The sequence below is a fragment of the Prionailurus bengalensis genome, chromosome B3 (genome assembly GCF_016509475.1).
Source record: "Prionailurus bengalensis isolate Pbe53 chromosome B3, Fcat_Pben_1.1_paternal_pri, whole genome shotgun sequence".
NCBI classification, from domain to species: domain Eukaryota; kingdom Metazoa; phylum Chordata; class Mammalia; order Carnivora; family Felidae; genus Prionailurus; species Prionailurus bengalensis.
Genome location: NC_057355.1, coordinates 53,635,638 through 53,652,307, shown reverse-complemented (window position 1 = coordinate 53,652,307; position 16,670 = coordinate 53,635,638). Strand labels below are relative to the sequence as shown.

The 16,670-nt window shown below is 36.3% G+C and overlaps 1 protein-coding gene across 2 annotated transcripts in view; it reads right to left on the bottom strand.

Moving 5' to 3' along the window:
* Nucleotides 1-1,131: 1,131 nt before the first annotated feature.
* SPPL2A (signal peptide peptidase like 2A) overlaps nt 1,132-16,670 on the bottom strand; it is a 52,310-nt gene continuing 36,771 nt past the window's right edge. Inside the window, exons 11-16 of one of the 2 annotated variants that reach the window (XM_043555434.1) lie at nt 15,970-16,026; nt 15,721-15,774; nt 15,180-15,282; nt 13,265-13,342; nt 11,686-11,846; nt 1,132-1,432 (exon numbers count right to left, since the gene is read on the bottom strand). In XM_043555434.1, coding sequence (XP_043411369.1) covers nt 1,358-1,432; nt 11,686-11,846; nt 13,265-13,342; nt 15,180-15,282; nt 15,721-15,774; nt 15,970-16,026 — 528 coding nt within the window. In that variant the 3' untranslated portion in view covers nt 1,132-1,357. The remainder of the gene's footprint in view (nt 1,433-11,685; nt 11,847-13,264; nt 13,343-15,179; nt 15,283-15,720; nt 15,775-15,969; nt 16,027-16,670) is intronic. The other variant, XM_043555433.1, reaches the window with a different exon arrangement.

Sequence of the window (16,670 nt, the reverse complement as noted above, 5' to 3'; positions counted from 1 at the left end):
CTCCAGGATCTGAGCAGTCAGCACAGAGCCAGACACGGAGCTTGAAACATGAAACGTGAGATCATGACTTGAGCTGAAGTGGACGCTCAACTGACTGAGCCACCCAGGCACCCCTGGGAATTTCTTAAAGAAAATAGAAGACAGTAGAAAGATACTTTGACTTCTGACTCCCAGGATAATGTTCAAGGCCACATTTGAGATTTGGCAAAGAATGAGAAAGATATTTTTCAAGTTGGAAGGTACCACCAGGTACCAGAGTGATTAATTGGTCTAAATTACTCATTTTGCAGATGAGAAAACTGAGATTCAAGGGTTTTAAGCTAAGACAATTTACTCAAATTCTTTTATTGTCATTAAATTGAGACTAACCCAGCCTCCTGTCTTTTGTCTCCAATTCTTTCCTCTGGAGCACACTTTGTATATTAGTAAGTCATCCTCCATCAAAATATTAAAAAATTAACAGTGCTTTCCTATGGGGAAAGGAATGGGAATTAGGGGAAAAAAAGGTGGTGGATGAGGGGGTAAGAAGAGATGGTTAGGGATGTTATACTCACACAATGAGCCACATGTGTTAATATAAAAGTTGACTAAAAAATATTTTACAAAATGTCAAGCCTTAACACCAAAAGAACCAAATTCCAGAGGTAAGAAATACCATGGTGAAATTGAGTGTTAGTGTAGAAATTTAAGCTACCTCTTCAAGAAAAACAGACCACTGAAAACTGAAGACTAGTTCTATATATTATGTTTCTTTATATCTGGAAAAATATTTTAATATAATACATAGGCAGACTAAAGTAATTCAGATTTTCAAGTTTAAAAAAAGACTGGGATTTTTAAAAAAACCTTATGCTACAAAAATACGCATTTATAGATATTCCCAAATCCTATTTTTCTAACCACTGCAGTGAAAAGATCCAAAATTTCATCGCTGAACTGCCTTCTAGCATGCTCTTAAGCAGTTATTTCTATAGAGCATAAAGTTTATGTAATTCTTTACAGTAAAATCTGTTCATAAACTCACCTTGACAGAAATACTTTTATCTATCATTAAGAGTTGAAAGAAACAGATTTTAGTAGAGGGGTGGGTCAAGACAGTTTTTTAGAAAAATATACTGTGTATAATAGATCTTGAAAATTACACAGACCATACGCTTTTATTTAATGTGAAGGCACAACTTTAACATAGTTAAAAGCAAATGTATTTCAACTATTTGATGTAATTGTCAGTACCAGCTCTTTAAAAATATATATTTGCAAGCATATCATTGAAGCTTCTTTCAGACTGTCAATTCAAAAATCAATTTCAAAAGTCAAACTCTATTTGTAGAAAATCAATTGACAGGTCTACAAAATATTATTGTTGGACATTCTGTTCGCCAGCAGCCACAGGGCTTTCTTCATTTGTTGCATAGTCCAGGTGGCCCATCACCTAGGCACAAATAAAACAAGTTAGGAAATGCAAATTTTCAATTTGCCCTCAATATTCACTAATTTGGCAAAAGGATTCCCACTTTTTAAAAAGGACACAGAGTACTCCCTGGGACTGAGCACTCCTTTTGGAGCAATGCAGTGGCTCAACATCCATGCTCTAAGAATAAGATCAGGGTGACAGAGAAAGCCTCATCATTTGACTCGGAGCCAACCTGATGAACTCTTTCTTTAGATCTTCTACTATTTCCATTTCCCAATACGAATTGCCCTTCATGGCAATGGGAACTCTACCACAAAAGGAAGATATTCCTGATGCTTAATCTAGGACACTATTCCAGGCAGTGTTCACTCCTAAAGGTAAAAAAACTAAAAATGACCCCACAAGTCCCTTTGAGAATACCTGCTGGTTTGGGGACAGTGTAACTTGGTTGATGCCTTGAACAATTTAAGAATGATACTTGAGGGGTGCCTGGGTGGCTCACTTGGTTAAGCATCTGACTTCGGCTCCGGTCGTGATCTCACAGTTCATGAGTTCGAGCCCTGCATTGGGCTCTGTGCTGACAGCTCGAAGTCTGGAGCCTGTTTCAGATTCTGTGTCTGCCTCCCTCTCTGCCCCTCCCCCACTCACACTCTGTGTGCCTCTCTCCCTCAAAAATAAATAAAACACTAAAAAAAAAGAATGATACATGAAATTACGGAAACATTGTATGACAAACATTTCTACTAAAAACAAATATACTGAAGGTACTTAAAAGGTCAAATGAGTATCTGAAAATAAAATCAAGACTACATTTGCTATAGACTACTTTAGAGGAATTACCAGTTAAACTTTTCTCAAACGATCACTTCAGCTATGCTCCATATTCCCAAATAAATCTTTTCATATTTGGGAATGAAGGAAGAAGAAACTGCTTACATGTTTTCAGTTTCTTCTTCAGATAAACTTGCTTAAAAATAGAAAGTACCTACTGTCTTTGCGAAGATTGTCAAAGATTTTTAGATTAGTGATTAATTTTCAGTACTGTGATGCACATTTTCCCTTCTTTATCAAGAATTAGAAGAAAGACCAGCAAGATAAATGTTCCTATTTTTGTAAAAGGATTCTAAAAGCTTCAGTGTTTTTTGGAAAAGGAAGCAGAAGGTGGAGTCATTTCCAAACGGGGTCTCTGAACTTGCCAGACAAGAAGAACACAACATGAGCTGAAGCTTCTGCTGACAATTGTCTCAAGTAACAGAGACAACTTATAAAACCCAAACCTGCCAGTACTCTACAAGTCACCTCAAGGCCAAAGCAGTTTTGAGGTCCTTTATTTGCCAAAGATATTCCCTACATTAAGATAGTTACATGTTCGTAGCACTTCGAGGGGGGGAAGGTCCAATCAAGAAAGGTTAACATATTTACCAAACATTTCACTAGATGAAACATAAGATAAAGTTGTTGAACTGTTGATTTTAGTCATAATTCAAATGAGGGACAGAAAGGAGAAGCATGTAAGATATATTTAGGCTCCTTTTCTTCTAGTAATTTAGAAGCTCTGAGGATAAGAGGTTGGAGCTGTGGGGAAAGAGAACTAAGTGGCCTCAGCAGAATGGGTGCTGGGGAAATCCTCTTTCTTCCCCAAGACCTGCTTACCCTGGCAATTGTACCCTAATGACAGCCTATACTCCCGACGTTACCACACACCTCTTCTTTCCTAAACCTCAGTTACCTCACTGGCACTATAATCTAATTCCTAACTACATAAGCAATGTATTAGATTAAAAGAAAAACTTTCAAAATCAACTTATTAAGAAGTAAAAATCTGTACTCTTTATTTACTTTTCTTTACCGACTTTTCAATGAAAGCAAAGCAATATAGAAACATAAAGCATGACCTTGAAATAGGTTTGTATGTATGTATGTAGTATTTATTTATTTATTTTAATGTGTATTTCTTTTTGAGAGAGACAGAGCGCAAGTAGGGGAGGAGCAGAGAGAGTGAGGGAAACACAGAATCCAAAGCAGGCTCCATGCTCTGAGCTGTCAGCAAAGAGCCTGATATGGGGCTTGAACTTACAAACCGTGAGATCATGACCCAAGCCAAAGCCAGATGCTTAACTGACTGAGCTACCCAGGTCCCCCAGATAGGTTTTTACTTTTAAAAAACTTTGGGGAGGTGCATCTGGGTGGCTCAGTCGATTGGGCATCTGACTTCAGCTCAGGTCATGATCCTGCGGTTCGTGGGTTTAAACCCTGCGTTAGGCTCTGTGCTGACAGCTCGGAGCCCGGAGCCTGCTTCAGATTCTGTCTCTGTCTCTCTGCCCCTCCCCTGTTCGTGCTCACTCATGCTCTCTCTCAAATATAAAATAAAAAACATAAAAAAAAAAAATTTTTTTTTAAAATTTTTTTATGTAGGCTTCACGCCCAGTGAGGAGTCCAGTGTGGGACCTGAACTCATGACCCTGAGATCAAGACCTGAGCTGAGATCAAGTTGGATGTCTAACCAACTGAACCACCCAGGCACCCCAAAATAGGTTTTTAAAAACATAACAAAAATTAATATAGATAATAAAATTAACTGGCAAAATTGGTATAGTTCTTCATAATATTTGTAAATAAGCAAGGTCGATTTGGAAAGATGTTCTCTGAAATTGGGTCAGCTTGCCTGGCATTTACTGATAGTTCTGCCTATCTATAAGTGAACCAGACTCCAGAAACACTCTAATAAAACTATCATTAAAGGGGGAGAGGTAACCGGAGAGTTGTTGATACTAAAGCAGTGTTGTTCTAAGTATCTCTGTATTCGGACTTGTCAGTTACAGCTTGTGACTTCTAAAAATAATTAGAAGCACTAGTGACATTTAACAGAGACAAACCCACTGTTTACTGGGTATCAACAAACCGAACACTTACTTCCTATCCAGAGTAAAAGAGCCCATTGGAGATTGCTGCATAACTCTAACTCCACTGATTTAGAAACAAACAAAAAAATCCCCTAAAATGATTTCTTTTAGTTGTTCTTTATGCCAAAGTAATTATGCCACTGCTTGATTTTTCTCTCTAGAGAAAAAAACACCTTTATTTATTCTACACTAATTAGAACTTAAGACTTTGAGTACAATCACATGGAATTGAATACTGTAACTCTTGAAGCATTCATGAGTTGAAGCATTAAAAAAAAAGCTGAAGTATTTTCTTGAAGCATTCAAGAAAAAAGTTCATAGTAAATAATAGTGTAAGTGGCTTTGAATTATAGGAAAATAATATACAATTAAGATCTCCAAATTAGTAATATTTTAGTGAAATCCTATAGAAATGTTACTTCTTTTGATCAGAAAAATTAATGGAAAGGGCTGAAAGACTCTAAGTAAAATACTAAAGTACTTCTATGAAGTCTCAGTTTTAGAAATAAATGGAGTATAATTTCCCCTTTGGAAAAAAGTATAAAAAGGCTAACCATGACATTTAAAAAATCTCCAGTGCACATATGTGGATCTTGAGAAACTTAACAGAAGAGCATGGGGGAGGGGAAGGGGAAAAAAAGTTAGAGGGACAGAGAAAAACTATAAGAGACTCTTAAATACAGAGAACAAACTGAGGGTTGATGGGGGGTGGGTGAGAGGGGAAAGTGGGTGATGGGCACTGAAGGAGGGCACTTGTTGGGGTGAGCACTGGGTGTTGTATGTAAGCCAATTTAACAGTAAATCATATATTAAAAAAAAAAATCCCCAGTGCAAAGGCCTGCTTTTTACCACCACTATTCTTTTTTTTTTTAATTTTTAAAAATGTTTATTCACTTTTGAGAGAGAGAGAGAGAGAGAGACAGAGACAGAGACAGCATGAGCAGGGGAGGGGCAGAGAGAGAGGGAGACAGAATCTGAAGCAGGCTCCAGGCTCTGAGCTGTCAGCACAGAACCCAACACAGGGCTTGAACTCACAAACCATGAGATCATGATCTGAGCTGAAGTCAGATGCTTAACCGACTGAGCCATCCAGGTGCCCTGATTTACCACCACTATTCTTGAACCCACTCTAGTATCAGATATTGGAATGAACTAAATGATTAATAGCATAAACAAGTATGTCACCACCTTAGATTCTGGCTTTATTTTATATTACCCATTTTGTATTTGATTATGTCACAAAGTAGCAAAAACTGTTGGCACTTGCAAAAAGAAATGATTACATATAAAGACTGTAAAGATACTAGTCTAATTTAACGTTTAAAAGTGTCTCACTTTTAAACACAACAAACATAATAATTTTGGCAATTTTATGAGGGCTGCTAAAACACAAACTTACACACATACACACAAAAGTGACTAAAGGTCAGTGGATTAAGGACTGAACATTACAGATGCTTTGCATGAAGAATTTCAATAACACTAATGGAGAATTTATAGTGTATAAAATACTGTTATCAGCAGTGTGGGTTCCTAATACCTATGAGATAATAACTGAGGAAGGTATACATAAATATCTACACTGTGAAGCAAATATTAATAAGTATTTAAAATACAAAATCCACAAAAAATATGGGGAAAGGTGAATCTAATTTCAAGTGGAGAACTCTTGGGTATCTGCTTGGAGAAGGAAGATTTTGAGTTGGGAATACTATAAGAGATATTCTGGAAACCATCTGGCAATGCTATGAAAATAATGGAGGCAGAGGGAGAGAATGGAAAAGGTTATGACACTGCTAGCCTGAGAGATGAACCAGGAACTACCTGAGGGTTGATTTCAGGGCTGACCCTCAGGTGTGTCTTACACTGGGTCAATACCTTGTCTCCCTCTGTTTTACCAGACTTTTTGAGGTTCCAGGTTGTACTTTCAAAGCCTCTGCCTAGCCTTACCTGATCTCATCCACTTGCCTACCAAGCCCTGGGCTAACCCACCACTATGGATTAGATTTTCCCACCTGCCTGTAGATCCAACCTCATTTCATGGATGAGGAGACAGTCATAAGAGATGACGTGACTTGGCAGAACTGATTCCAAGGCCTATAATATACTGTTTCCCACAAATGTCAACATTCAAGCTAAATTAATTTTGAGTTTAGCTACATTTTTTTTTTAAAAAGGAAACTGCTGTGTATATATATATATATTTAAAAAATTTTTTTTAAATGTTTGTTTATTTTTGAGGGACAGAGAGAGGCAGCGTGCAAGCGGGGAAGGGGCAGAGAGAGAGGGAGACACAGAATCCAAAGCAGGCTCCAGGCTCCAGGCTCCGAACTGTCAGCACAGAGCCCGAAGCGGGGCTCGAACCCACAAGCTGTGAGATCGTGACCTGAACCAAGGTCAGACGCTTAACCAACTGAGCCACCCAAGTGCCCCTGAACTGCTGTATATTTTAAAGTTTATTTATTTTGAGAGAGAGAGAGCGAGTGAGCGAGCAAGAGAGTGAGAGAGAGACAGCAGGAGGAGCAGACAGAGAGGGAGGGAAAAGAGAATCCCAAGCAGGTTCCACACTGTAAACGCAGAGTCCAATGTGGGGTTTGAACTCATGAACCATGAAATCACGACCTGAGCCAAACCAAGAGTCAGACACCTAACTGACTGAGCCACCCAGGTGCCCCTAATTTTAAGTTTAAAGGCTGGACAAAAGTAGTAAGACATTTTCTTTTTCACAATGGGGATAACTTTGTGAAGGCATTATATTCTATAAGTTTCAAAAATGCTGGTTTTCTAAAAAAAATAGATTCTCTCCTGGCAGCAGTCTGTAATATTCTGCAACTAGCTTGCCTAAAATTTCAGCATGTGCCTTTTCTTCATATTTTAAAGTGTAGTGTACAGTGGGAAAATGACCACATTTAACAGATTTCTTTTTCCTCTGAGGCTTGTGATGGCTATCAGATCTTTTTGCAAACTGAGTTAAACGAACTAGATTTAACAAACACCTTAAGTTTTAATATTCAAACTGGGAAAACAGAAATCTAGTTAATGAACTGAAAAGTAACAGTCAAGCAACAAATAAACCAAAACAGAAAACCCAATTCCTATAAATAATAGCAGCAAATACACAGTGTTTATGATATGCCAGGCCCTATTCTAGGCAATGTGCATATTTGACAACAACCAACCCTCTGAAATAGGATGATTATTATTCTTTTTTACACTGGAGGAAACTGAGGCTCCAAGAAGCTAAGTAACTTGTCTTAGGCCATGTAGCTAATAATGAACAAAATCAGAGTTCAAACTTCGGTAATCTGGTACCAGACTCCACACTTTTATTACTATGTGCTATTTTATATTCTGAATATCTTTACTTAATAGAATGATGACATCACACTCCAAAAGTGAGAAGTGTATAAACAAAGTTGTCTTACTCTTTTTTTTCTCTTAATCTTTTTTCTTTAAAAAAAATTTTTTTTAAGTTTATTTTTAAGAGAGAGAGAGAGAGAGAGAGAGAGAGAGAGAGAGACATAAAGTGTGAGGAGGGCAGGGGCAGAGACAGAGGGGGACAGAGGATCTGAAGCAGGCTCTGTGCCGACAGCAGAGAGCCCGATGTGGGCTCGAACTCACAAACTGTAAGATCATGACCTGAGCTGAAGGCAGATGCTTAACCAACTGAGCCATCCAGGCACCCTTTTTTCTTTTTTAATATAGTTAAACTGTAAAACAAAGTTCACAAGCTGCCTCCCTGTCCACCCCTCCCCACTCCTGCAAATTTGTTTTACCTTTTTGGGTATGTTAAAGTGAATTTTCCTACAACCAATTGTCTTATTTAGCTTCTATGTTATATGATTAAGGCCCTGCTGGGGTTATTTACTACTGCCTACAGCAGTCTGCCCTGCTGGGGTTATTTACTACTGCTTTGTGTCAGCTGTAGTGGTCTTCCCCTTCATAGGTAGTTATGGTGAAGCAGAATTCTAGTTTTTTTCAAGATCACTATTTTTAAGAATGAGAATGAAACTTGGATGGTCTAAGGCAGAGGAGTTGTTCATAGGGAATATAAATGCATCCCTTGGTTGAATTCCTTCCTTACCTACCATCCTCTTTCCCCTCAATAAACATCATAGAGAGAAAGGAGGAAAGGTAATAAACCAGAGAGAAAGTGAGCTGTATTTTCAAAGAAACACAATGTTATTACATTTACGTATATGACATCTTTAAAATTCAACTATTTGTAGTGTGAGTTGGCATAAAAAGATCTCCACACAAAATGTTCAAAGTAGTTGGCCCTAAAGGAAGGTGGCGGCATGTGGAATAGTTAGAAAAGGACGTTCTATGTTTACTTTAGACACTTTTGTATTACTTGTTTAAAGAATGTAAACATGCATTACTTTGTAATTAAAACACACACACACAAAAAGAAAGTAAAAACAGGATTAGGGTGTATGTAAAAATTTTAGTTCATTAATTGCCACTAATAATATTAACCTATTAATCATTATAATAGAACAAGGATAATCAGAAATCCTTCAATGAACATTTTTTCACATCAACTTTGTCCAAATGTTTAATCACTTTCTGGACAATCCCCTGAAGAGAAATTACTGGGTCAAAGGCAATGGTAGTAAAATACAGTACATGTGTTTGAGAGTATTACATAGCCATTAAAATGATTTTTTTAATAAGGAATTTAAAAATGAAATAACACGCAGTGAAAAAAACAAAACAGAGAACTCTTTGGAGTATGGTATCATCTACACACATACGCATTTATCCAAGAAGGCACACGAGGGAACTCACATAAATCTTAAGAGCGCCCACCCTCGAGGTGGTGGAATTATTGGTGGACTTCCTTTTCTTGTGTTTTTCTATATTTTTAAAATTTTCTGTAATAAGCACACATTTTTAAAATAAAATGCTCTAAAAGCTGTATTAAAGGGGAAGGAAAATTTTGTAAGTAAAAATGCTGGTGATGAAAATAACAAGACACATACTTCATTCTGTAAGACAGTTATATGTGTTCTCATTAACAGTTCCGAATTTAAATTCTAACCTAAAAATTTAATGTCAACCCTAATCAAAATCTCCTTAGACATCTTCTCTGTCCTGCTCTACCTCATAACCAGTGAATCAGATAGAAACTTCTTGCTCACAGTTCTGTCCCGAGCTGCTGCTTCTCCCTCTGTGTTCTCACTCGGTGCTTCCAAATTTCTGTCTCTAGCTAGGTCTGTTTCCTGCACATCAGGAGACATTCATTCATTTGCCTATTATTTCTCTCTTCTTGTTGGTCCTATAGGTGCTCTAAAATGTCCAATATTGAATTCATCACCATTTTCCTCAAACCTGTTGCCCTTCTTTATCTCTGTGAATGATATCACATCTACCTACTCAGTTACCTAAGGCAGAAATCCTGACTCCATTTCCTTCTCTTCTCCCTATACTGACACTATCACTGTATTCCATTAATTATGACTCTAAATTTCTCTGGACTTCATCCTCTTCTTTTGATCTCAATACTGTATTGATTCTGGCTACTATTGCCCCTGATTATAATAGCTGCTTTAAGTTTTGCTCCTTTCTTCAATCCATTTTGTAGATTTCTTAAAACCCTTAAATGGTCTCCTATGTTCTCAAGATAAGAGTTCAAAGACCTCTTTGAAGGTCTTTGGCTTACAAGACCTTATGGGCTGTCACCCCTGTTTCCTTCTCCAGTTTTCATTTCCTACTGTTACTCAACATTATAGTCATCCTAAATTTCACTCAGTTTCTAGAATGTGCCATGCTCTCTTCCCTCTGAGCCTTTCAAGACATGGTTCTTTCCACATGGAACACATGGCTCAGGCTTCAAGTTTCAACACATAAATTTAACATTCTTTAAGACTTCTCTAAATCACCTTTGATTCTGTCACAAAACCACAAGCACTGGGTATCCCATTGCTAGCTTTCATGGCACCCTATATAACAAATAAATACATTTATCATACTTTGTTAGTGTCTATCTGCATCCTCCACAAGCATCTCACTTTCAAGAGGCCATGAGAGTAAGACTGTTTCTAACTTGTTCATCTTTTATCACCAGCACCTAAAATAGTACCTGGCTCACAGAACTGCTCAATTAACATTTTCTATATGAAAATAAAACTATTTTAAGAAAATGGTTATGAAGAGCACTTTCTGGGATGTGGCTTTCAAAGGCTAAAGTAGAGTGTATGCTGTAGGACATACTTTAATTTTTAAAAATCTATAAAAATAAAAAATTGTGTGGGTGCCTTCTTCATGTAAAAGTTACATGCTATTTTACTGGCTTAGTCAAGGGCCTTGTAGCCATAATCCATGCGCATAAACATAAGTTGAGACAAAGGCATTGTGAGGTAGGCAGGGCAAGTATTATTATTTTAACGAAATTTCAAAGGAATTACAAGATTTACCCAAAAGAATTCTAGACCACTGCTTCTTCAAATTATAGTAGTCTAACTTAATGAGTTAATCACCTCTTGTTAAATAAAGATGATACCGTAGACCAACTGCAAGATGGATATGAACTTTGAACTGTTTACCTACTAACAGAATTGCAGCCACCCACCCAAAGTATCTCTATTTTTGTTCATGTGACCACTAACACACATGTATGAGGGTGGATGGAGGACAGTAGTTTGTTGTAATAGGCAAAGCAGAGCTAACTGCCTCATGAAAAAAATCAATGTGATGACCCTGACCTTAGTAAGCTAGAGTTTCCCAATCCCCTTTAATTTCAATGGAAACAAATTTTACTGGAATATCAAGAACATTTAGAAAAAGGAGAAAGGGGCTTAACTGTAATGAAGAAAAAATGCAAACATAACAGGTTCTGATACCATGATTTCCTCTGCTCCAGGGATTTTACAGAAAGGTCTGTCTTGATCCAGTTAAATCTGAAATGGGTACCCTATTGAATTTAGTTAGACCCTTTTAGGTACTAAAGAGAGTAGAATTTTTATCTGCAAAACCTTTGGACTCTAACTATATAAATAAATAGCTAATATCAGACTCAAAAATTCTGTACTTATAGTTTTATTTTTCATGAAGCCTACTTTCCTGTGCGGATTTGAAAACTTATGTTGAAATGCTGTTGTGGTTTTCCCTGATGCCCTCCCACTGCTTCTTAGTCTCACCTGGAGTCACCAGGATTTTGGCATCAGATGAGATGAAAACTGATGATGCAGCAGGTGGACAGTAAGGGAGTAATGATGGAAAAAACTTGGGACATCCTGACAGATCCAAGGTAACTTCTGGGCACATAAAAGCTTTGATGTATATATATAGGCAGTTCCCAGCCAAAGTTAGTCACTGAATTACGTCCTAAGATAACTTGGTAACCAAGATAGAAGAAGCACATACCTGATAGCCGTTACCTTTCCAGAACTTTTTCATTTCCTTACGTCTCCAAGCAACAACTGAGGCAGTAATAAGTGTGCAAGGAACTAAATAGAGGAGAGCAGGTTGCCCCTTTTTCATCAGCACCAGAACCACAAATGTAAGTATCATGCCAACAGAATAGGCTATAAGAAGAATACCAATTGTCAGTCATTTCTACATGCTACCAAAGGCAGATTTTGACTCCCTCACTGAAGTGGTGGTTTTCAAATATTTCTAAGGATATTTTTGCCCTATGACTTTTTTCCTAATTTCATCATTTTCCTAGACAGCAATTAGGAGAGACACTCTACAGAGCTTTTGAAAATTTGGAAACTAGTTAGTATTTCAATTATAATTACCCTAATCATCAATCATTGATAAAGACAGTAATTCAAAAGTCTCAGTCACTGTTAAGGATGGTAAGTCATTGCACATTTTGGATAACTAAAATCTGTACCAAGGGGTACTAAAAGTTGCTTTGAAAAATCTTCCTAATTTTAATTATATACTTCCAGGGCTTCAACAAGTGCATACCAAACACCATCTGATCTTTCCTTAATGACTGAGGGTCTCATCACGAACATGGGATCTCAGAACATTGGAGCTAGAAGAGCCTTGACAGACAATTCAGTCTACCTCCTGATTTTATAGATGAGGCAATGGAGGACCAGGGAAGTTAAGTGAACTTCCCAAAATTATACAGCACAATGGACAGAGAACCCTGTAATCTGCTTTTCATTGAGTGTTCTTTTATTCTATCACACTGACTGGTGCTGGACTTTAATATGTTAATGCCCTTAGACAGTATCATTCTTAATATCCTTAGACTGCTTTTCATATTTCTTTATGTTTTTTTTCTTTTTGTCATCATTTCATTCACTTAGCTGTTCTTTCTTGCCGTCAGGTACCTGTTTCTAGTAATACCCTTCTCTATTGCTAGTGTACATTCTTAAGTTACTGCATTTAACTCCACTATGGAATTGAAAACCTTGCTAGCACAGTATGTAAATGGTTCTGGTACACGCTGCTTACCTAAGAATAAAGAACTTTGGTGTATGAACTTTGAGATACCTGTTTGATATGCTTAGAAGTATTTTTTGGCTTACTTCCTATTCTTGTCTGTTCTCAATAATGGAAATAAAGGGATAAATGACAATTCTGCTGTCCTAGGTTAGATGTTATTGTGCCATAAATTTATATACATACACATTTATTCATATAGTATTTTAAGAAAATCTAATATTATACAATTTATTGATTACTGATGTGCCATATGCTCTAATAAAGCATGTAAAATATCTAATAAGCTAATAAAGCTAATAAAGCATATAAAATATGCTTATATCTAATATAAAACCTACTGATTTACTTTCATATATAATTTTTTTAAACCTCAAAAACTTTATGATATAGGTATTAAAGTATTATTCCTTTTTGATGGAAAAACTTGTCTTATTAGTTAATGATGAAGAATTAGAATCCCGGACTCCTTATTTTGACACCTCTACCTTTTCCTACAGACAATATAATTCAAACATAATAGAAAAAAACAGAAGTTTACCAATTGTGGAGGAAACATAGTATATAGAAGAAGAACCAGTCTGAACATCAAATCTTCTACAGTATGCAACCAACAGTCCTAAAAAACAAAAAATAAATTAAAAAAAAAACAAGAAAACCAAAACTCCACATTATTTTCTTAAAACAGTAACAGCAACACAAATTTAACTGCAACAGCACACACTGCATTATATTTAACCTTCATTTTTATACCACGAGAACATTAAAGTACCCACAAATTCTGGACAAAATTATAAACGCTGATTTTTTTTTAACTTAATGCCATTTTTAAACATTTTTCCAAGCCATTAAACAATCTTTAAAAACATGATTTTTTATTAGCTGCTTAACATTCTATGATATGGAGAAAATTTTTTATTATATTTCTGTGGTATCAGTTGTATTGTCTCCTCTTTCATTTAGAATTTTAATGATGTAGGTTCTCTATTTCTTAGTCTAATTGAAGGTCTGTCATTATTAGCTTTTTAAAGGACCAACTCTTAGTTTCATTAATCTTTTCTACTGTTTTCTTGTTCTCTATTTTTGCTGTATTTTATTATTTCCTTCTTTCTGCTAACTTTGGGCTTAGTTTGTTCTTCTTTTTCTAGTTCCTTACGTGTAAAGTTAGGCTGCTTATTTGAGGTTTTTCTATTTTCTTGATCTATGTGCTTATCACTATAAACTTCCTGCTTAAACTGCTTTTGTTGTATCTCATATGTTTTGGAATGCTGTTTCTCTTATCATTTTTTTTTTTAAATTTTTTTTTTTTAATGTTTATTTTTGAGACAGAGAGAGACAGAGCATGAATGGGGGAAGGGCAGAGAGAGAGGGGGACACAGAATCGGAAGCAGGCTCCAGGCTCTGAGCCATCAGCCCAGAGCCTGACGCGGGGCTCAAACTCACGAACCGTGAGATCGCGACCTGAGCCGAAGTCGGACGCTCAACCGACTGAGCCACCCAGGCGCCCCTTATCATTTTTTTAAAGTATTTTTTAATTTCTCTTTTAATTTTTTCTTCAATGCTTTAGTTGTTCAAACTATTTTGTTTAATTTCTATGTATGTGTGAATCTTCCAGTTTTCCTCCTGTTACTGATTTCTAGTTTCATGCCACTGTGGTCAGAAAATATACTTGGTATGTAATTTCAATCTTCTTAAACTTGCTAAGATTTGCTCTGTGGCCTAACATGTGATCTATCCTAGAAAATGAACTAAGAGAGTTGCTGCACTGGCCTCTGCCATACCAACTCACAAGGCAGAGCTGTTAGCTTCTCTCTATCTGGCTTTACTATGTAAACTAAAAGTCTTTTTCAGAAGCAGCCGTACTTTTTACCCTTCACAGGCACTTAGTACAGAGAGACTGCAAGAAAAGCAAGGAAGGACAATCTCTCAGCTGATTAGCAAAGACTTCTAAGTCTTTTACTTCTAAGCTATATTATTAATGGGCTGGGATTAAGTTTACACTGTAGGTTGCCCAGTGAGAATATGCAGACCTGCAACAACTATCAAAGAAGACAGACCATATGCTCTATTTTTTTGGTATTATAATGCCATATAACTATTATTTTAAAATAGAAGTAATAGAAATTACAATACACTTCGTATTATTAAATTCAACTTTTGAAGAGTTTTATTACAAACTTTCTTGGGGAAGTAGGTCAAACTGATTCTAGGTGCTTCCTCTAAGAAACTTTTTTTGAGCCATGGGAGATATCTTTGGTTGTTACCATTTGGGCTTTTTCTTCTACCCCTTGAAATGCTTTTTTTTTTTTTTTTTTTTTTCCCTATCTTGGTCATTGACTCAGCTCTAGCCATAGCTACAAATACTTAATACAGAGTAGGTAACTTTCAATAGATACTAAATGTTGGCGATTTTAAACCATCAGTATATTTGTACTGAAATTGTTACTATTGCTTACCTGGTACAATAATGTCTCCAAAACCCAGTATTGAAACTGGCATGAGGCACACACTCATTACTGAGAAATAGGCCAGCTTTGGTACCCTGATGACTACCGGTAACTGTAATTATGGGGGGAAAAAAAAGGCACCAATAAACTTCTTAGGAATATTTACCCACATCTCTTAGAAAGGGAAGGATATGAGAGTAATTGTTTTAAAACTTTTAAATAGACATTTTAGAAGAACTTGAAATCAGAGAACATAAACTATACATATATACTCTGAATCTATAGAAAGGTTGAAAGAAATAGATACACAAGTTTGGAAAAATGAAACCCAACACACATAAGGGTTGACAGTATTAATCTAGTATCCCCGCATCTAACCTTTTTTTTCCCTTTTTACCAAAAATCGGACTGAGGCCTTGACATAGATTTTTAAAAATTTTTTATTATTATTATTTTTTTTTGCAATCTGGATTTTTTCCCCCAAAGAAGAATCTTGTCTCAGAGGGTATGATTTAAAGTCCAATGAACATATCTGAAATACAATCCTTACTTTCTCATGGGGAGCTGAGGGTTGAGCAGTGGCTTCCACCAAGTTTCCATCATTCTAGGATGAAACCCAAGTCAATAGGTATTTAATAATTTAGAATAACTAAGAAAAGGGCTATATTTTGCGAGAAATAAAGTTTTACAATACCTTAACATGCACTACATGACCAATGAATTATACAGGAAGGCAAAATTATTAACTGGACACACATATATACGCTGGCAGCCATTTCTATTTAATTGCCATCCCTACCTTTTCATTATTTCCAAAAGGTCCAGCTGCAAGTTCAACCATGATGCTCTCGCCATTCTAAAATTGAGGAGGAAGATGAAAGAAATTGCCCAATCACTTAAAGAGAACAATCTACCAGTATTCAAAAATAATTTGACCCCATGGCTAATGGCCTACAGAAAACTGATGAAAAATGGGCTGTAGAACACTTTTTTCCTAAAAGAGTCTAGCAAAAATTGGAGCCATCTAAAACAAAATTCACCTAGCATATGGCTTCACACTATTAGAGCTCAACAATGATCAGAAACTAGCAGATAAACCACACACAGATTATTCAAGTGAAGCTTTGGGCAGTGATCTGTACTGACAACTAACAGCTACTAGCATTTTTAATAGGCTATAAATTTTAAGTGCTTGTAGTTACATTATGTCATATATTATGTGCCCTTAGTCATTTTTAGCAATAACAAAGAATAGAGACACAAGAAATATTAAAATCTGATTTGTAATAAATATTGGTAACTTTCTTTGAATAAAAAAGACTTTTGACCTTCTGCCTACTTGCCATAATAACAATGAAGCCAAACTTGAAAAGACCCAGTCCTAAAGAACTTGAGAAACATCTTAAGCTTGTCTCCTGTCCAGTTTCAGCCTTGCCAGCTTTTTATGTCCCAATCAAAACATTAACCTTAGCTGAATTTCATCCATGGTATCTGGCTAAG